Consider the following 26,896-nt stretch of genomic DNA (forward strand, 5'->3'; position numbering starts at 1 on the left):
TTTATTTATTGAATGCGGCCACCAGACAGCAGCTCAGAACACACACACATCTCTCAGCATCGTCTCTCCTTCCTGCTTGCCCACAAGGCAAAGGTTAAACAAGCCCCACTACATAGCTGTCCCGGCAATGCCTGTAAGAAATGACACCGTTTATTTCCTGGTGTGCACTGGTCAATACTGTAATGCCGCTTGTTGTGGGGAAGGAGAGACTCACGTCGCCGATGCACTTTAATGGCTTTATTAACAGCGGAGAACACTGCAGGACTTTACATCCACGCCAACATAAACACACTTCCCAACTCTCTCCAAACTCACAGCTAGCACTGAGCCTAGCTCTCCTGCTCGGGACGCCCACCGTCACTTCCCGTCACTTCCTGATGAACTAAAGCTGGAATGACACTGCCGTATAACATTAAAATATTAAAAACAAGCGTAAGACATTACTAGCACAGCTTTGTTCTGTGGGTCGTGGATATATTCTATCAGTTATTATTAAGCCTCTAGCTTCCTTTTAGTAAGTAAAAACCTTGGCTATGATTGCACTACATTGTCATGTAGACCTACAAAGTACACTTGGAAGAACAAGAGGTGAATAAATGTATTGCAACTGATGTGAAACTGATGAGGAGTAGGATTAAATAAGCTTTGCTTCTTCCTACTCCTTTTTGGACATGCAAAATTGTGAATTGTACTATGTGATGTGCTACTGTTTGACTCATATGCATGTTCAGGATTAAAACCATGAACCATGATAATAACAAGCCTAGTAGTGCTGTACAACTTTTATCAGCAGTCCGCAGTGCCCTCTACTGGTCAACATTATTATTCATTTTTCCTCCCCCTTTTTTTCTTTTATTTTTTTTTATTATTATCTTTTATTTCTTTTATTCCTGTGGTTTTTGTTCAAATATATTTCTATATCAGAAAAGAGGTTATTTCTATTTCATAACACAAACAAAAAAAATCAGCAAAATGTGAAATGATTTTAAAACTTGTCTCTTTTATGACTCATATTTTGTACAGACGAGAGCATAGTGAATTGTATGAAAGTAAGAATAAAAAGTAAAGGATCATGACCATGGATTTTAGTGGAAAAAAGGGATGGGATATGCAGTTCAAATGAAAATGTCTTTCTAGAGGAGTAAAACTATCATTGCTATAGGGGAGTGCTGAGCCAGGGTGCACAGTAGAAATTTGTCCCAAAGGCAATGAGAATTGGAAGGGGAAAAGTACATTTAATATAGCCAAAAGATAGAGAATAACGTATCAAATGGTTTTTAAGGGACGAATGTTGCGTTACTTGAAGGAATGGGAGAATCTCCCCGCTTTTTAATGTCAAATATAGATGTTCTGTTAGCCTCTTCATCTGCTTTGTACACTATGTACGCTGTGCCAATGTAGTCGATGTGAGTAGTAAGATGGCGTCTCTTTGGCTTCAGCGGCTTGCACTGCTGCTTGTGACGTATGAGCTATCCAGATATATAATACAGATCAGTGGTGTCAACCTATTGCCACCCCTATGTGAGTAATGGTCTCACCTTGGCCACCCCATGAAACATTTTTGCTGCTCTAACCGCTGGTTCTTTAAACTAGGGACTGTCAAGAAATTACCATTGTGCTGAAGAGAGTTAAAAAAAGTTATATATTCTAAAACACACCACAAATGGATCTATAACCATGTCACATGATTACTCCTACCCTAAAAGTATTTTGCACGCCCATTTTTTTTCCAATTTTGTCTTTTATTTGATTGACTTTTATTGGACCTTTTATTGGATTAGGGACCTGGATCACAGAGGTTTGTTCCAAAAGCCAAACAATATTGTTGGTCATGTTGTGTAATAAAAAAAAGTCTATTTAGCAATACTTTTCTTGCATTATTTTTAATGCTTTGAAGAGTTATTTTCATAATTTCATTGCATAGCAGAACCACCAGTTTTACTGTGCATATGACAATAAAACTCTTGAATCTTAACCATATTCAATTCCACAAATTCATGTTTGTAACAAAAGCGTATTATTGCCGCCAGCACCGGGTGGATATGTAGCGCAGGGTTCAAAGTTTGAAGAAAAAACGGCTTATTCAAAGATCTTGCAATGTGATTGTGCCCTCGTGTCCTGCAGACGTCGGTGAAGAGGCTCCTCCCCTCGAGCAGCGCGAGTGGAGCTCCAGGGTGGAGCAGGAGGAGCGACGGCCCCCCAACGTTAAACAGGAAGAGGAGGAGCAGGTGTGGGCTCAGGAAGACGCCGACATCAGCAACGTTGCAGCGAATCGTGTGATTGTCAAGAGTGAAGATGATGAAGACGAAGTTCAGCGGTCCCAACTCGATGGCAGTCACAGCGAGGAGAAGAGGAGATCCGAGGCAGACAGCCTCGTAGCGCCACTATCAGACAGTGACGACGCAGCGTCGCACTTTCTCGACACCGATGACGACAACTCTAACGATGATGTGACGTGTGGCACGGACAGCAAACCCTTCAGCTGCGTGTTTTGTGGGAAAAGATTCGCTCTGAAAGGCAGCTTGATCACACACACACGAATACACACCGGACAAAACGCATTTCCGTGTTCAGTCTGCAGCACCAGGTTTAGCGATCGTTCCACGTTGGAGAGGCACACGAGGACGCACACTAGCGAGAAACCGTTTACTTGCTCGCTTTGTGGCGACAGCTTCTCGCAAAAATGCAATTTGACGAGGCACGCGAGAACGCACACGGGAGAACGAGCTTTTTCCTGCTCGGTGTGCGACGCAAACCCGGCGGACAGTTCCGCGTCGGCGCGCATGAGGACGCACACATGCGAGAAACCGTTTCCCTGCCCCGTTTGCGGCAAGTGGTTCTCCCAAAAAGCCAATTTGGTGACACACACGAGGACGCACACCGGTGAGAAACCTTTTCCTTGTTCGGTTTGCGGCGAAAGATTCTCTCTCAAAGACAGCTTGATGAAGCACATGAGGAGACACACGGGGGAGAAACCCTTCACTTGCAGAGTTTGCGGTCAAAGATTCTCTCAAAAGTACACTTTGTTGTCACACACACGAAGGCACACCGGCGAGAAGCCTTTCAGCTGCAGCGTGTGTGACAAAACATTCTCCAGGAAATACCTCGTCAGCAAACACAAGTGCAGTAAATGACCTTGCGGGAATGGAACTGTCAAAACACACAAGTTGGCTTTTAGATGAGTGGTGCTTTGCACGCATCAACTGCTCAGAAAATTGGACGCATTTGGAGCACTTGGAAGAACGAGTGGTCCAACAGCAGTTTTTATTTTTGCTAAATGAGTCGAGATGCGTATGTCATGCCCGTAGACTTACGGTAAATATGTAAAGATCACATTTTTGATACAGTTGTGTCTTGTTTATCGTGGTTAATTGGTTCCAGATCCGATCGCAATACGTGAATTTCCATGAAGTAGGAGTCAATAGTAATTAACGGAATGTTTTCATAGTTAGAGCATATAAACGTGTTTATGACATTCTAAGTACGGGTTTAACACTATTAAAGCCCTGCAGACATGAAATAATAGTCACTTTTACACTTCTGTTATTCTTTGTTTACATCACATTGCACAGGCTACGGGTTCTCTGCAGGGACATAACAGACGGCCACCGCTAGCATAGCAAAATAGATGAGATTTATTGGTCCTCAGGGTGAAATTTGTCTTTATTAACTGTGCATTACAGGGACAATATTAGAAAGACAACAAAGCACATCCCATAACGACAGTAATGACATAGTGGGGCCTTCTGCTCAGGGTGGCTATGGCTGCAGGGATCAGGCTTTTCCCAGGACGGGCCCTCCTTAACTTAATTTTTCTGTGTCTTTGCCTTGACGGGAGTGGAATGAGGAATTGATTCAGTGGGTGGGTGATATCCTGTGCTGTGTTATTGGCTGTTGAAAGCTGGACCTGTTGTTTAATTCTGTGATGTTGGGTGTGGGGCGAGCTAAGTAGTTAACCCCTCCAGTTTACTTAAAGTGTTTCAACAGAGTGGGGAAGAAGGACAAAGAAGCCAAAAACTTACCACTTCCACACGGAATTCGATCTCAGCCATGGTGTGTCGGCTGGGCTGTGCTGGCTCAGCAGCCGTGCAGTGTGAAAGGTTATGTCATCTAACATCATGTCTCAAGACGTTACTGATTCCCATATAACTTGCCGTTCAATATTTTTGGACTAATAACAGGCTGTAGTCAATCACCAAGCTGTGTTTATGAGTTAATTATTTTTTGAAAAAACACGATCTAGTGAGGGAGAGAGATTTGAACCGCCACACAGCAAGGGGATGACTGAATATTCTTCAAAACTGAAATCAAATATCAGCGTCGTTAAAGACTGATCTTTTAACATGGACAACTGTGTCTTTTGTCAAAAATATTAAACACTTGTTTCATTACAGTCCAAGAAGACCTCAGTAAATGACTTTTAAATCAGCTACGAATGTCGGTATCAATCCAATACAGGTACGTACACACACTTTCAATTGGATGTTTTTCAAGGTCTTTGCGTGGTTCTGTTATTTCTGCCTTTCATTTGTTGATAGTGATTCTGTTCAGAACTCGAGAAGCACTCGGAGAGCGCAGACCTCAGCCAAGCGCCCGTCCCGTCCCACCCCCACATATGGTGATTCACACCAGAATAATAATCCTACATTTTTTGGATCAGTCTTTATACTTTGTAGAACCTGTTGAAAACTTGACCATCTTTTCTGGCGTTACATGCACCAATGCCGAAAATGGTCCTACCTCACAATGTTAAAGAATCCTGAAAAAAAAATCCCTAGATCCCCAAAATGTATTCAGTTCTTCCATGTCCCATTTCCCACAAAAATTTCATCCAAATCCATTCAGAACTTTTCTAGTTACTTTGAACACAAACAGATAAACGCTGGCAAAAACATGACCTCTGCGCTTGGCGGAGGTCATAAAACAAAACAAAGTGATATCAAAATTTGCACTCAAAAACATAAAGGCAGCACTTTTGTGTTTGCTTTGTTCTATGCACACAGAAGGCCTGTTTCTCTTAAAAGTCTGTGTAAACGCGTGCATGCATCCGCCTCACAGCTGCGGCGTATCACATCCTGGTTAGACTGCATGATTATTGCACAGGCGTGCCCCAGGCTGACCCTTCATATTTCACTTCCACTTTCCCCGTTGCCGTGGGTACGCCATTGGAGAAACTTGTTTTTGGAGACACAAGATCCCAAGCCACGAGCAACTAGTTTGCGACTAGTCTGCTAGCAAATCAGTCATGACATGACATGACATGACATGAATGCGTATTAGTAGAAATCTCTATGCATTCAAAACGCCATCAATAAAATGTATCGCTTTGTTGTCCGTAACCCCACCGGCACCATGGCTCACTCGGTCCACAACGTCGACATCCACTCCCCCACGCGATGCCGTCTGCCCTGTACAGTGAAAAGTGGGATTGATCCACGAAGAGAACACCTCTCCAACGTGCCAGACGCCATCAAATGTGAGCATTTGCCCACCCAAGTCGTGTGGAGAGCCCGACGAGGACGACCGGCATGCAGATGAGCTTCCCTGAGACGGCTTCTGACTGTCAAAGTTCTTTGGTTCTTGCAGTCGGCGTGCGTATTGCACACTCCACACTTGTGATATCTATGGCATTGTGCTGTGTGATGAAACTGCGTATCCTTTTATTGTGGCAGCTGGGATGGGTTTCAGCATACCTCCGCGACCCTAATGAGGAGAAGCGGTATAGAAAATAGATGGATGGAACTGATCTGTTATGTATTTATTTATTATTATTCTATTTTTCTAAACTCCTATTTTGCTTTGTTTTATTTTTAACAGATTGCGTTTATTGGGCGACTTTTGCTGAGCTGCTGGGAACGTGAGCTTCTCTTGGAGCTAAATAAAGTATCCATCATCAAGTTAGCCTTTTGTGTACGTAGAAAATGTGTTAGATCTTTGAGTTCAGCTCATGAAAGAAGAAAGCAAAAAATACAATATAAATACAATAATATAAGACAATATCAACAAAATAACACAATGATTCCCTTCTTCCATTTCATTACAAAAAGTGCGATATAACTAAATCAAATACTATTGGCTCTCATTCAAATTTCAGCTTTTTGCTCCAAATGTCAATAAATTGTTGTGAAGAAAGTGACGATGCATTTAAATACTCAGGCTGGCAGTGCAGTAAACATCCACTTTGAGAATACCAAGTAACTAATGTCATTTTGGTCCTTTTCTATTTGGTTCCTAATGCATGCGCGTCGCGCTGATTCGACTCGGAACAAAGTTACGGTGAATTGCAAATTCGACACGGTCACATATGATTGACGCACACCAACAGCACAGCGCGAACGAAGCAGACTGAAAAGAAAAGCTACTCCTGGGGGTGTTTTCCTTGTTTAAGAAGACGAGAGGGAAGCTAGCACCATTTAACTGTCCTGAGGTATGTTGGAGTCTCTTTCATTTCACCTTTTTATTGGCATTACGAAGATGAAAAGGCGAAATGTGACATGATGTGTCGTATTACATTTAACCGCTGTTGCACGGCGTGCAAGATTGGCTTTTGCCACTTTGATGAATTACGACGAATCAGCTACAATAGTGACGCTTTGTTTTATAATAATTGTCGGAAAAGAGCTGGTGTGTGGGGGGGGGTTAATGTGCATTAAAAACACATCACAATTTGGAGGCGTGTCCAGGTGAGAATGAATCTTATCTGCACGCTGCCTGCTATGTTATCGCGATGTTTTGACAATGATAACGACAATAATTCCACCATGCAGCCTTTACAGCCTACTGGGGGAAACACGTTCGATAACTGGCAGTTTTATTTGAGCTGAAAAGGGCAGTAATTGTGCACAGACCCCGCGAACTCAGACTTATCATCTGATATGTCATTGGTGTCGGTTGTCCCTGTCCCTTTTCTGTTGAAGCAGACTTATATGAATTAAAATGTGTTTATATTAAAGTCACATTTGATATTTACAGTGAAAATGTCATTCATTATTTCTCATGCACAACAAATCAAAGACGGTCAAACGGAGATCATTTTTGGCAATCATTTTTTCTTTCTTTTGTCTAAAAATGAGGTTCCACTGTACCGTCCACATCTGTTTGTCCATTCACATACAAAACACACGTAATGTAAACATCTGTTTGTCCATTCATATACAATACACACGTAATGTAAACATCTGTTTGTCCATTCATATACAATACACACGTAATGTAAACATCTGTTTGTCCATTCATATACAATACACACGTAATGTAAACATCTGTTTGTTCATTCATATACAATACACACGTAATGTAAACATCTGTTTGTCCATTCATATACAATACACACGTAATATAGACATTTGTTTGTCCATTCACTTACACACACAATATAAACCTGTCAACAAAAATATTGTTTTGTTTTGTGGTCCTGCAGACATCGGGATGGAGCAGGAGGAGTCACGGCCCCCCAACATCAAATCAGAAGAGGAGGAGCCACAGCCCCCCCACCTCAAAGCGGAAGAGCAAGAGCAAGCGTGGACTCATGAGGAAGCTGATATCGGCAAGTTCCCGGTGATTTGTGTGATTGTGAAGAGTGAAGACGACGACGAAGCTCAGTGGTCGCAGCTTGATGGCAGTCAAAGTGAGAAGACAAGAAGATCAGAAGCAGACTGCCTCCTAGCTCCCCTATCGGATAGTGACGACACGACGTCACGCTCTCCTGACACTGACGATGAAGACTCTAAAGCAGATATGCTGTGTCACACGGGCAACAAACACTTTAAATGCGTTCAGTGCGACAAAACTTTTGGTGAAAGGAGAATTTTGAAGCGACACGCGACGGTCCACACGGGAGAAAAACCATTCGTTTGCTCGGTTTGCAGCAAGTGCTTCAAATTGAAGGAATATCTAACTGTCCACATGAGGACTCATACAGGAGAAAAACCGTTCATCTGCTCTATTTGTGGAGGCAGATTCTCTCAAAAGGGTACTTTGATGAAACACACCAGAACACACACTGGAGAAAAACCATTTTCTTGTTCAATCTGTGGCAAAACTTTCTCTGCAAAGGGACATTTGACAGCACACACAAGGACACACACCGGAGAAAAACCATATTCCTGCTCGGTGTGCAACACAAGTTTTAGTGACAGTTCAGCCCTGGGGAGGCACACGAGAACACACACTGGTGAGAAACCTTTTACTTGCTCACTGTGCGGTGAAAGATTTTCTCAAAAAGGTAATTTGATGGCGCACATGAATAGACACACTGGAGATAAACCATTTTCCTGCTCCTTTTGTGGTCAGAAATTCTCCCGGAAGGGGATTTTGTTGAAACACACAAGAAGACACACCGGTGAGAAACCATTTAGTTGTGATACGTGTGATAAAAGCTTTACTTACAAGTACCAGCTGAACAAACACAAGTGTGCTGGTGAGAAGAGCAGCACTTAATAACATCACGTGTGATGACACTGACGAACCAGTTCTCATGTGTGTTCTCAATTTAACATGTGACTCCAGTAAGCATGTCTGTTCTGTGTGCATGTGAGCTGATACACACCTGGGTGCTATTAAATGTCCCAAAGGCAAAGCATTATGATGTGTCATTGCATGGCATGAGCACTTTTTCTTCTGGGAACAGATTCAAACTTTTCAACTGCGCTCGGCCCCAAAGCCAAGTCCTTATGATCTGACACCCACTCATCCCAATGCGTAACAGTTTTATTTGGACCTTCAAATTTGTGCTTTTGAAACCTCAACAAAGGTCTGAAACTGATCGGACTCCTTGAAATGGGTTCACTGGACATCCAAAGTGTGGCTTGTAGGCCACTTTTTGGCAGTTCATGTGGCAGACCGGGGTGGTCTCCCTTTTCAAGAAGGGTGATCGGAGGTTGTGTTCCAACTGTAGGGGGGTCACACTCCTCAGCCTCCCTGGGAAAGTCTGTTCCAGGGTGCTGGAGAGAAGGGTACCACCGTTGTAGTGTTGATGTGGTTTTGGTCCCGGTCGCGGAACTCTGGACCATCTCTACACCCTTGCAAGGGTACTGGAGGGTACGTTTGCCCAACCGGTCTACATGTGCTTTGTGGACTTGGAAAAGGCATTCGACCGTGTCCCTCGTGGTGTTCTGTGGGGGGGGGGGTCCTTTGGAAGTACAGGATTGGTGGCGCTGCTACGTGCCATTGGGTCCTTGTAGAACCGGAGCAGGAGCCTGGTTGGCATTGCCAGAAAGAAGTCCAGCCTGTTTGCGGTGAACGTTGGCCTCCGCCAAGGCTGCCCTTTCTCACCCGTTCTGTTCATCATTTCATGGACACATTTTCTAGGCGCAGCCAAGGCATGGAGGGAGTCCAGTTCGGGGGCCTTGGGATCTGGTCTCTGCTATTTGCAGACGATGTGGTCCTGATGGCCTCATCGGGCTGTGACCTTCAGCGTTCTCAAGGGTGGATTGCAAGGGTGGGAATGAGATCTTTCCCCAGCTGGAGGAGTTCAAGTATCTTGGGTCTTCTTCACAAGTGAGGGAAGGTTGGAGCGTCTGCAGTAATGCGGTCCCTGTACCGGACCGTCGTGGTGAAGAGAGAGCTGAGCCGGAAGGCAAAGCTCTCAATGTACCCCCCCCATCTATGTTCCCACCCTCACCTACGGTCATGAGCTTTGGGTCGTAACTGAAAGAAGGAGATGGTGGATACTAGCGACTGAAATGATTTTCCTGCGTAGGCTGGCTGGACTCTCCCTAAGAGACAGGGGGAGGGGCTCAGAGTAGAGCCGCTGCTCCTTCACATGGAGAGGAGCCAGTTGAGGTGGCTCGGGCATCGAGTCCCCATGCCTCCCTGGTGAGGTGTTCCAGGCATGCCCGGGCAGGGGAAGGCCCCGGGGCAGACCTAGGACACGCTGGAGGGATTATGTCTCACAGCTGGCCTGGGAACGCCTTGGTGTCATTCCGGTGGAGCTTGATTAAGAGGTGGCCGGGGGCCGGGAAGTCTGGACTTCCCTTCTAAGACTGCTGCCCCCGCAACCCAGACCCGGATAAGCGGAGTAAAATGGATTCATGGAAGTATTTAACCTTTCTTCCTGTAAATGTTCTTTTTGTAATTCTTACTTTATTCCCATAATATTTTGACATTATCCTCATAAAATTATAACTTTTTCCGGAACCAAATTTTCTAAAAATTACAACTTTATTTGTTGTTTCATGTTTCTCTCCTAAGATTCCGACTTTTGAACAAATAATGGCTTTTTTCTTGAATGTTTCAACTTTTTTTCTAATAATCTTACTTTTCTTATTAGATTGCAACTTTTTTCTCTCAATATTTTGACTTTATTCTTGTAAAACTACTGCTGATTGTTTCATTTTTGCTGCTGCTGTTGGGTTTTTTGTTTTCTTGCTAAATAATGTTTTTAGAATGGCCCCTGGGCCGCACTTTGAACACTCCTGGTCTACTTTATACGTTGTAATAAATTAAAAGTCATTTGTATTATTGCCATAATATAGCCTACTTACGGTCTTGGAAAAAAGGTAAGTCGGAGCCACGTGTCTCCGGAAGAGGGCGACGATAACAGCATCGAGAATGGGACACCACCGAAGAAGAAAATGCAAAAGTTAGCGACAAGCGGCTAAGCAAGTAGCCATCGTGGATGTTCGTGCGTAGCGTTTTTTTATGTTCCGTGTTGTTACTTCGGCACAAACTAAACATCGCGTATTATTACAGTCTCGTCTGAGTGCATTTCGAAGCCGCTCCAGCTAGTTTAGCTTGTTAGCTGCGAAGAAATTCGACACGCGGCGGAAGTTAGCAACGGACAGTAGACAGACGCTGTTGTTATTGTGAGCAAAATGTGCAAAGTCCAGATGCTGAGAGCGTTGGTGAACGAGCGGATAGCCGCTGCCGTTGCAGAAATCTTTGCAGTGTTGGAAAGGACGATCGCTGAGTACGAGGAGGAACTTTGTCGAACGAAAGATGAAAACGAGCGACAACGTCAGCTACTGGCGGCTGTTTTCGAGCCTCGAATGGAGTCGCGCGGAGCAGGTGTGTTTACTCCTTACTCTCGCGTGTTTAGTGACTTTACACTCGATCATTTAGCTATGAAATATCTTCCCATTCTTATCTGGGGCTACAAGAATATGTGCCTGGGCATTTTCAAAGCATGTGTTTTTCTGCCCTGCAGACGTCAGTGAAGAAGATCTCCCCCCTGAGCAGCCGGGGTGGATCTCCAGGGTGGAGCAGCAGGAGCCGCGGCCTCCCAACATTAAAGAGGAAGAGCAGCCGTGGACTCGGCAGGATGCTGACGTCAGCAGGTTTCCAGTGACCTGTGTGATAGTGAAAAGCGAAGAAGACGACGCCGAGGCTCAGTGGTCACAGCGCGATCACGGCCAAAGCGAGGCGAAGAGAAGATCAGAAGCAGGCAGCCTCTTCGCGCCGGTCTCGGATGGTGACAACGCAGCGTCACACCCTCCTGACGTCGATGACGAAGACTGTCAAGCTGACGTGACACACACGCACTTTGGATGCTCTCAATGCGACAAAATCTTTGACAGCAAAAGCCACTTACAAAAGCACGAGAAACGTCACACAGACAACAAACACTTGAAGTGCTCGCGGTGTGACAAAACCTTCGGCAGCAAGACCGACTTGCAAAGACACGTGAGGATCCACACGGGGGAGAAACCCTTCAGCTGCGCGTTTTGCGACAGAAAGTTCTCCGTCAAGGGGAACTTGATAGCGCACGCGAGGACGCACACGGGAGAAAAAACGTTTCCCTGCTCGTCGTGCGGCCAAAGCTTCGGCGTCCGCTCGGCGTTGCGGCGGCACGAGAGAACGCACACCGGCGAGAAACCTTTTTCCTGCTCAGTCTGTGGCGAAAGATTCTCCCAGAAAGGCCACATGATGAGACACGCGAGGACGCACACTGGCGAGAAACCGTTCAGTTGCAGCCTGTGCGAGAAGAAGTTCTCCGAAAAGTACAACATTAAGAAGCACAAGTGTGCCTGTTAAACGAGTAATCGACCACGTGTATTGATTGTGCTGTTTACAAATGGACATATTAACAAGTAGTAAAGTACATCGCATTCACTATTTTACGGCATTTTTACTCATTATGAATATCAATGTAGTCCAATAGTACCAGCTAAGACTTCCAAGACCTCAACTGTTTATGTTCACTGTTTCCTGGCCGCGGTCGATGGCGTCCTAACTGCCTCTTGACACGAATAAGAAGATGTAGCAGGAGGGATCGGCGTTGCCAGCTCCAGCGCTGTCTTTAGCGAGTACTCCAACCAAGTGTTTGTATTTGTGAGCGTGGTAGTTTTGCTGTTCATGTGCTTTTTGAAGCATTCTCCGCTACGATACGCAAGGACACGCAATGGCGAGAAGCCATGCAGTTGCAACGTGTGTGAGGAAAGGTTCTCTTCCAAGTACCAAATGAACAAACGTGTGTTGGTGAGAGCAACAAAAAAACAACTCTCGTTGCAGAAAAAAACGACAATTCTAAAAAGTCAAAATGTTATGAAATGAAAATAATAATTTACGTAAATCCTGTTTGTGATGTTAAGTAAGCTGTACTGTAATGCTGGTGGTTGCATAGGATGCTTACGCAGGACAGCATTCTGCCACTAAGTGTCACTGCAGCTTGTGCATTAGCAACGCAGCACAAAGTCTTGATTGCTAATATCCTTAGTCTGCTTCTCTTTTGTCTTTATTTGTAGAAGACACTTGCAGCCACATAAACGCTGCAAGAACTTGTAAGAAGTAAGGACGTACAACCGGAGAACATGGCTCAATGTAGTAACAAGGTCGCTCCGGAAGATGGCAGCAATGTTACGTCATGGAGTCCTCGTCCTTCAAACGCAGTCGAAGAAGAGAAAAGCGGACGTTCGGAAGAAGTAGCTAAGTGTTGAATGTTTGTCAGCGCATTAATTGTCGCGTTTCTTCAGCATTCGACCCATATTTAATAGCATATTACGTTTCAGTCGTCGTGGCAACATGTAGTCTCGTCTCGGTTGACTTTGACGTTGTCTCCCGCTAGCTTAGCTTGCTAGCTGCTAACAAAGAAGACTCTGAAGTTAGCAACGCATGCTAAGTGTTGTTATCACACAAAGTCTGAGATCGTTGGTGAATGAACGACTCGTTCCTGCTGTTGTAGAAATATTTGTCGTGTTAGAAAGAAGAGTAGCAGATTACGTGGAGGAACTTTTACGAACAAAAGGAGAAGGGGCGACAACATCAACTACTGGACGCTGCTTTAAACCTTCAAATGGAGCCACGCCGAGCAGGTTTGTTCACGTTTAATCGGTATATTTTGTTGCTATATCTTTATATACTGTATGTTTGTATTAATAAGACCCAATGGCCTTTAATTCAGGGATTTATAAAGTGCGGCCCGGGGGCCATTTTCGGCCCGCAGTTCACTTGTTGTTGACACTCGGCAAATGACTTCATCATTGATGAGATGTATTATTAGATATTACACTAATTAGCCTTTTTCCCTTTAAGACAAAGCTAGGATTCGGCCATGTCACAATAATCAGTAAATCGAATGATTTTGTTTTTTCAACTATGATCATTTTTGTCTGCCAGGATAAATTGGCATGTGCATGCTTTCGTGTTTGTATTCCTGTTCGGGATGACAAGCGCCTTCACTCTGCAGCCGTCTGTGCGCTACAGTGGAATGAACGGAGAGAGTGAACCCTCCCGTCGTCTTGCAGATTTCCTTTAAGATCAAAGGAAATTACATTAAGAAAAGGAAAAGTGGGAGTTTGGGGAAAAGTTGGAATATTTGGAGTGTGGAAAATGAGTTTCAAGATTTAAGAGCTTTATTGTCATATGCATCGTAAAAGAGGCAGTTATTGTATACTATGCAATGAAATTCTTATTCTGTTCATTCTCCCAAGAAAAGAAAGAAAACACAAGAAAAAGAATAAGAACATAAGAAACATAAACACATAAACATATATACCAATAAATTAAGCAACAACAACTGAAGAGACATTAATACAGATATATGAATAAATAAATAAATAAAGTGCTATGAGTGTGTGCGTGTGTTGCGTGCGGCGTGTGCGAGTGCTTCGTTGAGAAGCCTGATGGCCTGTGGGTAAAAGCTGTTTGCCAGCCTTGTGGTCCTGGACTTCAAACTCCTGTAGCGTCAGCCTGACGGTAGGAGTGTGAATAATGAGTGTTGTGGATGTGTGCTGTCCTTGATGAGGTTGTGTGTTCTGCGTAGGACTCTAGATGTATAAATGTCTTGCAGTGAGGGGAGGGCTGCCCCAACAATGTTCTGTGAGGTCTTGATCACCCGCTGGAGTGCCTTCCTATCACGTGTTGTACAGTTACCGTACCAAACAGTGATGGAGGCGGTAAGGACACTTTCCATAGTGCATCTGTAGAAGCAACTCAGGATTGTGGTGGACATGCCAAATTTCCTCAGTCTTCTCAGGAAGTACAGTCTCCTTTGGGACTTCTTCAGAATTTGTTGGGTGTTGTGAGACCAGGTGAGGTCCTCGCTGATGTGTGTGCCAAGGAACTTGAAGGTTTTCACCCTCTCCACCTCAGTCTCATCAATAAACAGGGGTGTATATTTGGAGGCCTGGATATGTGGAATGTTTTCATGGTTTGAATCGGCTGAGAAACGTGCGGATGGTGGACGTTTGAAAAAATGGCCCGTTCATTTACAATGGGAAAAACGTTTGTGGAATTTTGCAAAATGTGGGAATTTTTTTTGGCAAAATCTGAATAGCTAGCACACTATTCCCGAATGAGCTGAACGATTTGATGCTTGAACGGTTGGAATCGGTTGAAAAGTGAAGACGCCAGAAGATGAAAACTTGGATCACCATTAGCGCTGTCACGTATTTGTGTTTTGTGTGCGACTGGCAACATTTCAATTGTACACTCCTTTGTTTAGCGCACATCTCATCACCGCTCAGTCTTTACGCTGCTTGGTGCTCGCTTGTCATTGTAGAAAGGCAGCAAGGCTGAGTTGTTCAGTGACACTTGAGAAAGTTAGTACGTGCCCCGTGAACGTGATATCCGCTTCCCCGTGGGACAAAAACGAGCTCCCAACTAACCGCATTGCTTGCTTGTTTTGATGCTGGATGAAGTTCGAGGCCGGGGTGGAACCGCGTTGCCTGCAAGCCGACTCCGATGCCGCTTTCATTGTCCATTGCCCCGGGGAGCCATGTCGGGTTACGCCTCCGATCAGGAAACAACGGCAGTACATTTCAAGTGTCAACTCACTACAGTCCGTGATGAGCTGTGCTCTCCAGTGGCCACTGGAGGTACTTCAAGACGTGTTTTCATTGGTTCTTTTCGTACGGCGCGTGCTGGTGAATGTCACAAAGACAAAATGACTGACCAGGTTGTCGTCGTCTTGTGTTCTGCAGACATCGGCGAAGAAGATCTAACCCCCGAGCAGCAGGAGTGGAGCTCCAGGGTGGCGCGGGGCGGAGCACAGCCCCGCCACATTAAGGAGGAAGAGGAGGAGCACAGTATCGGTCAGGAGGAGGAGCAGCTTGAAGGGCTGGAGGAGTTCCCCGTCATCCGCGTGATTGTGAAGGGTGAAGACGACGAAGGGGAAGCTCGGTGGTCACAGCTCGATCACAGTCAAAGCGAGGAGAAGAAAAGCCCGGAAGCAGACAGCCTCCTGGCTCCGCTGTCAGACAGCGATGACACGACGTCGCCCTCTCCCGCCACAGAAGATGAAGACTCTAAAGCCGACACGACACGTCACACTTACAGCAAACATTTGAAATGCTCTCAATGCGACAAAACCTTTGACAAGGTGACGCGTTTAAAGTCGCACATGAGATGTCACAAAGGGGAAGAAATCTTCATCTGCCCCTTTTGTGGCAAGAGCTTTGGTGTGCAGGAACATTTGATCAGTCACATGATGATCCACACCGGAGAGAAGCCTTTCATTTGTTCCATCTGTGGCGGGAGTTTCGCTCTGAAAAACACTTTGATCATACACATGCGAACGCACAGCGGCGAGAAGCCCTTCACTTGCTCGGTTTGCGGCGAAAGATTCTCCCAGAAAGTCAACTTAACGACGCACATGAGAACGCACACGGGAGAGAAACCCTTCACCTGCTCGGTGTGCGGGGAGAATTTCTCTCAAAAAGGAAATTTGATGAAACACATGAGAACGCACACTGGCGAGAAACCGTTTCCCTGTTCCGTTTGTGGCGAAAAATTCTCCCAGAAAGGAAATTTGATTATACACATGAGAACGCACACGGGTGAGAAACCTTTTCCCTGCTCGGTTTGTGGCAAAACCTTCTCCCTGAAAGGCAGCTTGATGAAACACACGAGGACGCACACGGGAGAGAAACCGTTTTCTTGTTCCGTCTGTGGTGAGAAATTTGCCCAAAAGGGAAATTTAAACATACACGCAAGGAAACACACCGGCGAGAAACCGTTCAGCTGCAGCGTGTGTGACGAAAGGTTCTTTCAGAAGGTCCAGCTGAACAAACACAAGTGCGCTGGTGAGAAGAGCAGCACCACGTGAACTAACTTTACAGCAACGTCACGCACTTGCTGCATCTCCAGTGGTCCGTGCGACAACAGCGAGGGTGGATTTGTCCTTACACTTTTATTGTCACGCTAGACATGTGTAACCAACACTTAATAATCACACGAACACGTCTTCCTTCTTGTAAACCGCTACTTGTGATGTTTAATAAATCCCAGGTCTTAAAACCACGCTATTGAACGTGTGCCACTTTTTGCCTCACCCAGTAATTGTGTGAACGCCCTCATGTGAGTTTCTACGCCATTTTTAAAAAATGCATTCTGCTGTTTTTTGTCTGCTAGCTCCTCCTATTCACGCCATTCAAGCATCAAATCGTTTGGCTCATTTGGGAATCCTGTGCGACCGTTTCAGTTTTGTCCAAAAATTCCCAGATGTTCCAAAAATTCCATAGAATTTTCCCACTGAAAATGGATGGGCCATTTTTCAAACTTCCACCATTCGCACATTTCTCAACCCATTCCAAACATTCCACACATCCAGGGCTTCCAACTGACATTCCAAAAATGCCAACTTTTCCCAACGTTCCCACTTTTCCTTTGATCTTAATTACTGATCTCCTTTGATCTTAATTACTCCACCACAACATGTTTCAACTAATCCCAACATCAAATTGTTCGGCACAATTAAGGGTATCTAAGTTTCACATTTAAAAATTTCAAATTTGTCCCCAAGTTCGCATTTTTTCAGAAAACAAATGAACTTAAGGATATTCCTTTGATCTTAATTGAGTACTTCAACATTTTTCAACCAATTCCACCATGAAATCGTTCACCTATAAACATTTAACATACATCAGACATATTTTGTCTTGAATACTCTTATACGTCACATATCATTTGGATTGCTTTTTTTCTTCTTTCTTTTTTTGCTCATTTTTGGAAGTAGCCTGCTAGCATGTTCTTGTGGATAGGAGGTCAGGACGATCAGCGTTTAACAACCAACGATGTTTTCCTGTCGGGTGGGGGAGCAATGAGTTGGCTGCAAGAATGGGGGCAAACATTAGGAGAGAAAAGTCTCAACTTTATGAGGAAAAGCGACGTCATCTTAGTAGCAGAACGTTGAAATATTCAACAATACAAAGTCGTATTTGGGGGAAAATTAATTGCAGAAAAAGTTACAATGTGAGGAGAATAATGTCAAAATATTGGAATAAAGTAAAAAAAAAAAAAAAGTCAAATAAAAATGTACAAGAACAAAGTTGAAATAATTGGAAAAGTGACATTAAAAAAGCCCCCCAGAAGAAATGGAAACAACAGCTGCAATTTTGCAAGAGAGAAGTCAAAATATTAGGAGAAGAAAGTTGCACTATTATGAGGAAAAAAAGTCCTTTTAGTTGCATAAAGCTGAAATATTCAAGAAAAAAATACTTTTTATGAGTCATAAGATGAGCAACAAACCAAACAACAAGGTCTTCATTTTTGGAGAAGTAATGAATTCATTGCAGAAAAAGTTCTAATGTGAGGAGAATAATGTCAAAATAAAAAGTCAGCATTTCAAGAAGAAAGTTGAAACATGGCTGAATTCACACCCACGGCCTCTCCGACCGCCACCGAACTTTCACACACCAGCGTGGGCAACACTGGGAGGCAAGGTGGGTGAAGTGCCTTGCCCAGGGACACAACGACGGTGGCCGGGTGGAGGGAGCGAGGATGGAACCGCCAACCTTCCGGGCCACCTGCTCTACCTCCTGAGCCTCTGCCACCCCACGCAGGTGTATTAGATGTATTTATTGTCAGCCAATGATAGCAATTTGGCAAAGTTTAGCTCCTAAAGTAAGCTGTCATTGAATGCATAGCCTACCTGCTAACAACAAAATGATGTGTGTGTGTGTACACCAGGCAGCCGTGAGTGACCAGTCAGTGACAAAATGTGCCAATTTTGATGCAGTTTAACACCCGAACTCCCAAGGCAGTCATTTTGACTGTTTTCAAAACATGCAATGTCATAACTTAGTTTAAAAAAACCTATGTACCCATAGGACCCTGACTTTTCCTAAGTGTGTGTATATTTTATTCTAACCTTGTTTTATCATTAAAATTTCAAAACACAAAAGAGATCTGAGTGTTACTACCTCGAATGACCATAGCAGTCAAATTGACTGCCTGCTTTTTACAGGGGGTGTCATATTTCACTATTTGCTACATTTTTCCCGCCCTTCCTCCTGCTCTATTGGCTGTTTGTTTTTTATGCTGTGTGATGCTAAAACCTAGCTATAGCTTTACTCTAAACCCAAGAGAGACAAAAATGACAAGTAGACAGAAGGTGACAGCTATGGAGGCTTTAGCCTTGCTTCAGAGAAAATGGTTGCAGTTGGAGTTTGCATGTGTAATTGCAGAGAAGTGTTGTTGTGTCAATTCAATCAAACACTCCATCACTATAGTTTTCATTTAGTGTCCTGATGTGTTTTTTACCTATTCCACCAATTTATTTTGAGATCTTTTTAATGATAATCCAAAGTATATACAAAGAGTCAAAATGACTGCTATGGTCATTCTAGTAGTTGCAGAATTCTGGTAGACCGAGTGTTAAGTCGCAATTGTGGACAAGTATAGACATTTATTTCTATAATCTGTTGTTGTGAACCACTATCGGTGTTGGTGTCCTTCATAATCTTGAGCCGGTGACGTACACAGCATTTTAAATTGAGTGGGGGTGTTGCAGCACCGTAAAATGTGCCTTTGCTGCCATCTAGTGTCCACTTGTAAGTCGGGTTTCTTTACAATGGAAATAATAAAGCCGCAAATGAAGCCCTAATACACAGATGTTGAAATAATCTACCTGTATAAATACGTTTAATGAACTTTTCACGGTCTTTGCTGCCATCTCGTGACTGTTGAGTGGAAGTACAAGAACGTGTATATGAAATGTTTGCTGTGTGTCCAGTATTTGCATGAGGATGTTGTAAAATGATTCACACAATGCAGGTTTGTGCTCTCCTCGCCGGTTGAACCTGTGTGGCTCAAGGTTTTGTCACAAATATGAAATATCTACACATATTGCATTTTATGGACTCCATCCATACGTCTCAGCAACGATATTATTTTAAACGAATACTCAGATTCAAAGTGAATGTTGTTATTGTGCCAAATATTAGTATATATTATCTACAATATATTGTATAGTTATGGTGGAGTAATCTAACCAAAGATGTATCATCAGATACACAAGAGAGTCGAACGATGGCAGCATTGTGACGTCATGGCGGCGGCCACAAGAAGCAACCGAAGAAGAGAAAGGCGGAAGTTAGCTGCGCATCGCTCACAGGGGCCTTGTGTCCGTATCAAGTCTTTGCTGTTGAGTGTTTTCACTGTGCTTTTCTTCACGGAGAACCAGTTTCTTACATAAAAACAAAACGATAAAACATCACAGCTGTGTCCAGTCTCGCCGCTCACGGCGCGCTTTGAAGCTTGTCTCACGCTAGCTTAGCCTGCTAGCTGCTAACAAAGAGACGCGGAAGTTAGCATCGCGTGCTAACCGCCGTTGTCGTGTGAGAAAATGTGTACAAAGTCTGAGAGCGTCGGTGAATGAGCGCCTAATTGCCGCAGCTGCCGAAGAAGTATTCGTCGTGTTAGAAAGAAGGAAAGCGGAGTACGAGGAGGAACTTTCTCGACCCGAAGAAGAGAACGAGCGACGACGTCAACTACTGAACGCAGTTGTCAAGCCTTAAATGGAGCCACGCGGAGAAGGTTTGTTCACTTTTTACTCACACGTGTTCAATAACTTTCTACATTTTAACACCTTATTAGATTCGGTCTTTCTCCAAAAAAAAGAGTACGTTTTGGGTCGGCGCTTGTTTCTGACGTGATAAAAGTAAACAAAGTCATGAATCAAACAACAATGCCAAAACAATTAATGAAACACGTGATAGTCTTATGAAAGCGGTTTTGAATGTTGTTCAAAACGGGCAGCTAACCTTAATTATGATATCATTATGGCTAATCTTAACCTTAATAATGACATCATCATGCCTAATCTGATGTTTCCTCTATTAGTATGTTATACAAGATAATGCAAAGTACAGTCACATACTATTTTTTTACTCTTCATTCTTTCATCATTTAAGAATTATTACTTAAATATTACTGTTACTCTTACTCCCTCATTCATATTACTGTAAAAGCTATCTCCTATTACACCTATTTTGTCTGTTTTTTGTATTATTAAAACGTGGGTGAACCGTTACATGTTGAACACAGCAAGTTTAGGAGCTTTTCACTCTTGTTGAATTGTTACTCGGATGTAAGCGGACCATGCCATCATTTCCTTTCATCTTTTAAAAGAAGAATGAGTATGCTTACCCAGGCTGAATACGTTTCATAAATAGCCTTTGAGAACATATGCAGTGCCTGACTAAAGTCTTGTCACTTTTCCGAGCTGTAGAAACAATAACACTTTTAGTCACTTTTGTCAGGCGGCGTTACTTCTAAATACATTTATTGTCACCTTGTTTTCCTGTTGATCAGCAAGCGGCGTAAATATGACAGCGTGGTTGTGATCGGGTAATAATGATTGGCGGTGCTGATGTAATGATTGACACTTGAGACCGTCCAGTGACTGAACAGTGCCTGAAATGCTCCGGTAATGTACCCAAAGAGGCAGCTCATCATCTGTTCTAGTCCCAGGTCTCTGCAGTTAATAATAATAAATAAATAATACATCATATTAATATTAAATGATAGTAGTAATGCATAATAACGTAATAAGTCCAGTCTTGTGTGTTTTTATCACTCCCCCTCTGTTGTGTTGAAAAGGCGTGGGGGAGGAATGATTTGCTCAGTCTTGTTGTCTTCCTTTCGGACCATACTGGTCCGGAGGGGCCTGGTCGTCGGGGAAAGTGCTGCAGACATTTCCTCATGGCCATGGACTGTTGTAAGGTGTTGCAAGGTGCAGACACTGTGCACGTTTCTGTCCGTCTGCGCGGAAGCAGCTTACCAGCACCAGTGTGTGACCGCGGAGTCAATGAGTAACGCGCTCATCACTATCGAATAACCGATCCTGTGTTCTCATCTCCTGCAGATGTCTGTGAAGAAAATCTTGCCCCTGAGCATCGGGAGCGGCGCTCCCGGGTGGCACAGGAGGAGCCACAGCACCCCGGCATTAAAGAGGAGGAGGAGGAGCGCAGCATCAGTCAGGAGGAGGCTGACATCAGCACGTTACCGGTGATTCGTGTGATTGTGAAAAGTGAAGAGGATGAAGATGAGGCTGAGTGGTCACGGCTTGATGACCGTCAAAGTGTGGAGACGAGAGGGTCGGAAGCAGACAGCCTCTTAGCTCCACTGTCCGACAGTGATCAGACTGATGATGAAGACCCGAAAGGGGATAGATCACAAAAAGGCAGCAAAGGCTTTAAATGCTCTCAGTGTGACAAAGCTTTTGGCAGAAAGCGGAATTTGAAAACGCACATGATGGTCCACACCGGAGAGAAACCGTTCATTTGTTCAATCTGCGGTGGAGGTTTCTCCCTCAAAGGCACCTTGACGATACACATGAGAACACACACGGGGGAGAAGCCGTTTCCCTGTGAAATTTGCGGTGAAAGATTCTCTCAGAAAGTCAACTTAACAAAACACATGAGAAAGCACACTGGGGAGAAACCCTTTCCCTGCTCGATTTGTGGGGAAAAATTCTCTCAGAAAGGAAATTTGGTGATACACATGAGATGGCACACGGGTGAGAAACCCTTCAGCTGTCCGATTTGTGGAGAAAACTTCTCTCAAAAAGGAAATCTAATGATTCACGTGAGAACGCATACGGGAGAAAAACCCTTTCCCTGTGAAATTTGTGGACAAACGTTTGCCAGGAAAGACATTTTGCTGAAACACACGCGAACGCACACTGGCGAGAAACCTTTCACCTGCTCAGTTTGCGGCGAGAAATTTGCTCAAAAAGGCAACTTGAAGACGCACACCAGGAAACACACCGGAGAGAAACCTTTCAGTTGCAGCGTGTGCAATGAGAAGTTCACTTACAAGTATCAGCTGAACAAACACAAGTGCGCAGCACATCCAATCCAAATTAATCTGCGGGATGACAAATACAACCAACCTCTACATTTGAATGCACCTGAAGTTGGAAAAAAATTGCAATTTGACAAAAACATTGTGTGAAAACATGGAGCTCAAGTCACATGAAAGTTTCGAGTTGAAATTGCTGCCATGTGCGACGTCAGCGTGCCTCACACGAGCTCATTTCAGCGGGCATCAGATGATTAACTGTGAAGTGACTGAGAAACGTTCGAACAATCTCAATATTTGTTCATAAAATGCACGACGGGCTGCTTTGAAGAAGAGCTTTGATGTACTGTATTGTGTCGGGTCTGCATTAAAAGCTTATTGGAGGAATTGAGAAAAGAGCAATGAGCTTTTGAATCTTGTTGTTTTCATACAAAGTGTGACACTTTCTCAACTGCTGTTTGATATTTTTTACAACAATAAAAGTATCAAAGGCAACTGTTGGTGTTTGATTTTGTGGCTGCTGTGCTTCCTCCCAATTGAACCACTTGGTGACATTTTTTTTGCCACGTATTTCAAATCAATGATGATGGTATTTAAAGGTAATCTTAATATTGCTGGTGCCTAAAGTCTTACATTTATGGATGAATTCCAAAACACCTTTAATCAGCGACACTCGGAGAACGCGCTTGCATGTTGAAGCCGAGTGTCTCGCATAGAGGGCAGCTTTGTGCCGTCAACTGTGGTAGTCGCAAAAAAAACTCGCCGAAGAAGAAAAAGGCGGAAGTTAGCATGTCGCTAAGTAGGAGCAGGTGGCCCATATAAAAAGTCTTCGTTGTTGTGTTTTTATTTGTGCGTGTTCTCCATGCGGGACAAATGTCTTATATTTAATAGAGTAAAAATGCCACATTGCTGTCCTGTTTCGTTTACGTGTGTTTTAAAGCGCGTCAAGGTAGCGTTAGCCTGTTAGCTTCGAACAAAAAGGCACGGAAGTTAGGATCACATGTCAAGTGTTGTTATTGTGTGCGAATGTGTACAAAGTCTGAGAGCGTTGGGGAACGAGTGACTAACAACTGTTGAAGAAGAAATACTTGTAGCGTTAGAAAGAAAGATAGCAAACGACGAGGAGGAAATTTCCCAACGAAACAGGAGCACGAGCGACAACGTCAACTCCTGCCTCAAATGGAGTCACACAGAGCAGGTTTGTTTACTTCTTACTCTCGCATTAACGCTACTCGATTCATTAAATTTGTCATTTTCAACTGAGCGTTTTTGTCCTTCAAAGTCAATTCTTGAATTCAACTTCGTGAGACCAACTAGCACGCGTACAACAATGTGTTGGTAGGGTTGGGTTTATTTGTTTCAGACACGCAAGTCACGTGAAACATCACGTGGTTACTCCGAAAAGGAGTAGGAAGAAGCAGATCTTAAGTCTTCCCCCCCTTTTCAGTAAGTTTGGTGATTAGTTTTTATTTTGAGTGTTTCATCTTGAAGATATATATCGGCGTTCCAATCCCCGCATGGGTCAGCGGTATCAACCAATTAATTACGTTCAGTGTTTCTATTTAATGAAGACAAAAAAGGTGTATGTTCTGCTGTAGCGTTTACCGTGGGCACAAAACTGGAGGAGTCTGTTGGAGAATGAGCAGAGGTCGGTGGGGGGTGTCCATGATGGAGAACAGTTTGTCCAGTGCCCTCCTGTCTCTCACTGTTACTTTGTGTTGTTACAATATTGTTAAAATGCGTTTAATAACTGTGGGAGGCATATTATGGTGGCAAAAATAGGTATTTTTTAAGGGCGCATTCATTATTTTGCAGTTTTTCACCATTCACTGGGCGTCTTGGAACGTAACGTGTGATTGTGTTCTTGTGTCCTGCAGATGTCGGTGAAGAAAATCTTCCCCCGGAGGAGCAGGAGATACAGTCCCCCCACGTTAAAGAAGAAGAAGAGGAGCAGTCTGAGCCGCCCCGCATTAAGGAGGAAGATGAGGAGCACAGCATCAGTCGGGGGAAAAAGCAGCAGGCGGATGCTGACATCAGCAAGATTCCAGTGACTTGTGTGACTATGAAGAGTGAAGATGATGAAGACAAAGTTCAGGGGGCACAGATTAATCACAGTCAAAGTGAGGAGAGGAAAGGGGCGGAGCCGCCGAGCAGCAGCTCTTGTCAACGCATGACGGCAGAAGCCGACGTTGGAGGACCGCAAGGGGACAGCCTCCTAGCGCCGCTATCAGATAGCGATGACACGACGTCACACTCTGCTGACACTGACGATGAAGACTATAAAGCTGATGTGACACGTCACGCTGGCAGGAAACCCTTCAAATGCTCTCAGTGTGACAAAACCTTTGGCAGCAAAAGTAATTTAAAAAGGCACATGGGATGTCACACGGGGGAAAAACTATTTAGCTGCTCAGTTTGCGGTAAAGAATTCTCCCAGAAGGGAATTTTAATGAGACACACTAGAACACACACTGGAGAGAAACCTTTTTCGTGCCCATTCTGTGCCAAAAGATTCTCTATTAAGGGAAATTTGATCACACACACGAGAATACACACCGGAGAGAAACCTTTCTCCTGTTCAGTCTGCAAAACGAGTTTCACTGTTCGTTCGGCGTTGGTTCAACACATGAGGACGCACACCGGCGAGAAACCTTTTCCTTGTTCGTTTTGTGGGAAAACCTTTTCTCAAAAAGTCAGCTTGATGACGCACATGAGGAGACACACCGGAGAGAAGGTGTTCAGCTGCAAGGCATGTGATGAGAGATTCTCTCATAAGTACCAGCTGAACAAACACAAGTGTGCCGGCGAGGAGAGCGGCAGAAAATGAAGGAATGAAATAGTCAATTCTACTTTTTTTATTTGTATTTTTTTAAAGTTTGACCAATATTTTGTGGATTAAGGTGTACACCTTTCACGTAGCAAAAAAATGCTGAGGTGGATGAGTCTGTTTTGCTTTTTCTGTCTTCAATTTTTTGCACTATTTCTTCCAAAAGAAGAATGAGCATCCACAAAGGGACAGGAAGTTCTGTAGACGGGAAGTGGCGGGACGCAAGCAGACTCTCATGAATCGCCGTAAGACTCCAGCGTCACCATGCGCTAATTTTTATACAATGAACTGAACTATAAATGACTGCTTTGCTTCTTTTTACACTTGTACGACGCTTAAGAATGTTATTTGAGAACGAGCGATGATATTTGAACAGGACGAGTCTGTTAATTTAAGGTTGTGTGTTGTTGATTCAAGGTGTTTTCCAGCGCCACTTGCAGTCTGAGCGTTGTTCTGCTCGATACGACGCTGGCATGGAAACAGGAGTTCGGAACACTCAGCGACCGGGTCGTACTTGACTGTTTTTACATCAAACTGTCCAATTTCCTTTGATGTCAACCCACCAAAAGAGCTCAAATCAACTTCCTATGTTGTTTTGAAAAAGTATATGTCAATCTACTAGTTTAATTTCTACTACGTTGCACTCGTATGCGTATGCGAGCAGCCCCGCCTCCACCCCCCGGGCAAAGAGCCTGTAGGACTGACTAAAGGGCTCACTCTCCGTTCACGCCGCCAAGTTGCTGAAACCAATGCACAGGATGAACCGTCTTCTTGCCTGTTTGGGGGCAAGAGAGGAGGAAAACGGACACGCGTGCACATGGCGATATATTGAGGCCGGCAAAATGATTGAGTTCATTTTCATTTATCGTGTGATTCATTCATTCATTCATTATCGTCCCAGGCCTAATGCCTGAACGAGAAACCTTGTGTCAGGAGATCTTGTGACGCCCCTCGTGTTAAGTCATCGTCGTATTCTATCTAAAATAAACAGTGCTCGATGTCACGTTCTGTGGTGATTATTTTTTGCTTTTTTTGGCCACTCCTACGTGATAATGTGTTCTTTAAGCAAACATGGAGAAGTCCTTGTGTTTCTTGTGTTCAAACCACGTTACAAAGGCAACATTTCACGCAAAACTTCAAAATCCTAAGATTGAAAAGTCAGTTTTTGCTTTTTTCTCCTCCCTTAAGCAAAGGTGTGTAAACAAAATGAAATCATTATCACATGATCCAGAAGTATTCATGCATTCATAAAATGTATATATCTGTAAGGTCTTAAATAAATGCATTCAACCTCTTCACGTATTTCAATTCACGCCTCCAATTAAGAACAGTCGATGTAAAGTACAAAGAAGTGCATGCACAATTTTTCCCATCTCCAGGTACAAAACAGCACAGTATATTCACGCGACGGTAACCTACAATAATAAGAAGACCCCGGCCTGAAACACGCGCATGCGCAATAGCCCTCACGAAAGTCATTTCTCCATCCGAAGGAAGAGGCGGAAGTTAGCAGCGTTTGCTAAACAGCGAGTGTCGGAGAAGTCGTTGTTAATTATAGTTTTTTTCTTTTTGTTTCCCGCCCTGTCCGCTATTTATTCTTCATGTACA

At 43.9% G+C, this 26,896-nt stretch overlaps 4 protein-coding genes across 5 annotated transcripts in view; all 4 read left to right on the forward strand.

Moving 5' to 3' along the window:
• The window catches only part of LOC129178473 (uncharacterized), a 38,097-nt gene that overhangs the window by 7,439 nt on the left and 3,762 nt on the right, over positions 1-26,896 (forward strand). Inside the window, exons 3-11 of the mRNA XM_054770746.1 lie at positions 2,125-3,126; positions 7,421-7,627; positions 10,825-11,007; positions 11,147-11,962; positions 15,360-16,069; positions 16,349-16,460; positions 21,524-22,610; positions 23,867-23,907; positions 24,339-24,751. Of these exons, the coding sequence (XP_054626721.1) occupies positions 2,125-3,126; positions 7,421-7,627; positions 10,825-11,007; positions 11,147-11,962; positions 15,360-16,069; positions 16,349-16,460; positions 21,524-22,610; positions 23,867-23,907; positions 24,339-24,751 (4,571 nt within the window). The remainder of the gene's footprint in view (positions 1-2,124; positions 3,127-7,420; positions 7,628-10,824; positions 11,008-11,146; positions 11,963-15,359; positions 16,070-16,348; positions 16,461-21,523; positions 22,611-23,866; positions 23,908-24,338; positions 24,752-26,896) is intronic.
• On the forward strand, positions 6,320-11,989 carry LOC129178073 (zinc finger protein 84-like). Of its 2 annotated transcripts, XM_054769826.1 has the most exons (3): positions 6,320-6,427; positions 7,421-8,173; positions 11,147-11,989. In XM_054769826.1, exons 2-3 carry the CDS (start codon positions 7,429-7,431, stop codon positions 11,971-11,973), a joined length of 1,572 nt encoding a protein of 523 aa, XP_054625801.1. In that variant the 5' UTR covers positions 6,320-6,427; positions 7,421-7,428; the 3' UTR covers positions 11,974-11,989. The 2 variants fall into 2 exon arrangements, with proteins under 2 accessions (XP_054625801.1, XP_054625802.1); XM_054769827.1 differs by lacking the exons at positions 6,320-6,427; positions 7,421-8,173 and adding an exon at positions 10,597-11,007.
• On the forward strand, positions 12,012-16,651 carry LOC129178079 (gastrula zinc finger protein XlCGF8.2DB-like). The gene is made up of 2 exons (XM_054769833.1): positions 12,012-13,250; positions 15,360-16,651. Exons 1-2 carry the CDS (start codon positions 13,232-13,234, stop codon positions 16,481-16,483), a joined length of 1,143 nt encoding a protein of 380 aa, XP_054625808.1. The 5' UTR covers positions 12,012-13,231; the 3' UTR covers positions 16,484-16,651.
• Positions 23,250-26,577, forward strand: LOC129178083 (gastrula zinc finger protein XlCGF17.1-like). The gene is made up of 2 exons (XM_054769838.1): positions 23,250-23,659; positions 24,339-26,577. Exons 1-2 carry the CDS (start codon positions 23,641-23,643, stop codon positions 25,286-25,288), a joined length of 969 nt encoding a protein of 322 aa, XP_054625813.1. The 5' UTR covers positions 23,250-23,640; the 3' UTR covers positions 25,289-26,577.

Source organism: Dunckerocampus dactyliophorus, chromosome 3 (assembly GCF_027744805.1).
Source record: "Dunckerocampus dactyliophorus isolate RoL2022-P2 chromosome 3, RoL_Ddac_1.1, whole genome shotgun sequence".
In the NCBI taxonomy this organism is placed as follows: Eukaryota; Metazoa; Chordata; class Actinopteri; order Syngnathiformes; family Syngnathidae; genus Dunckerocampus; species Dunckerocampus dactyliophorus.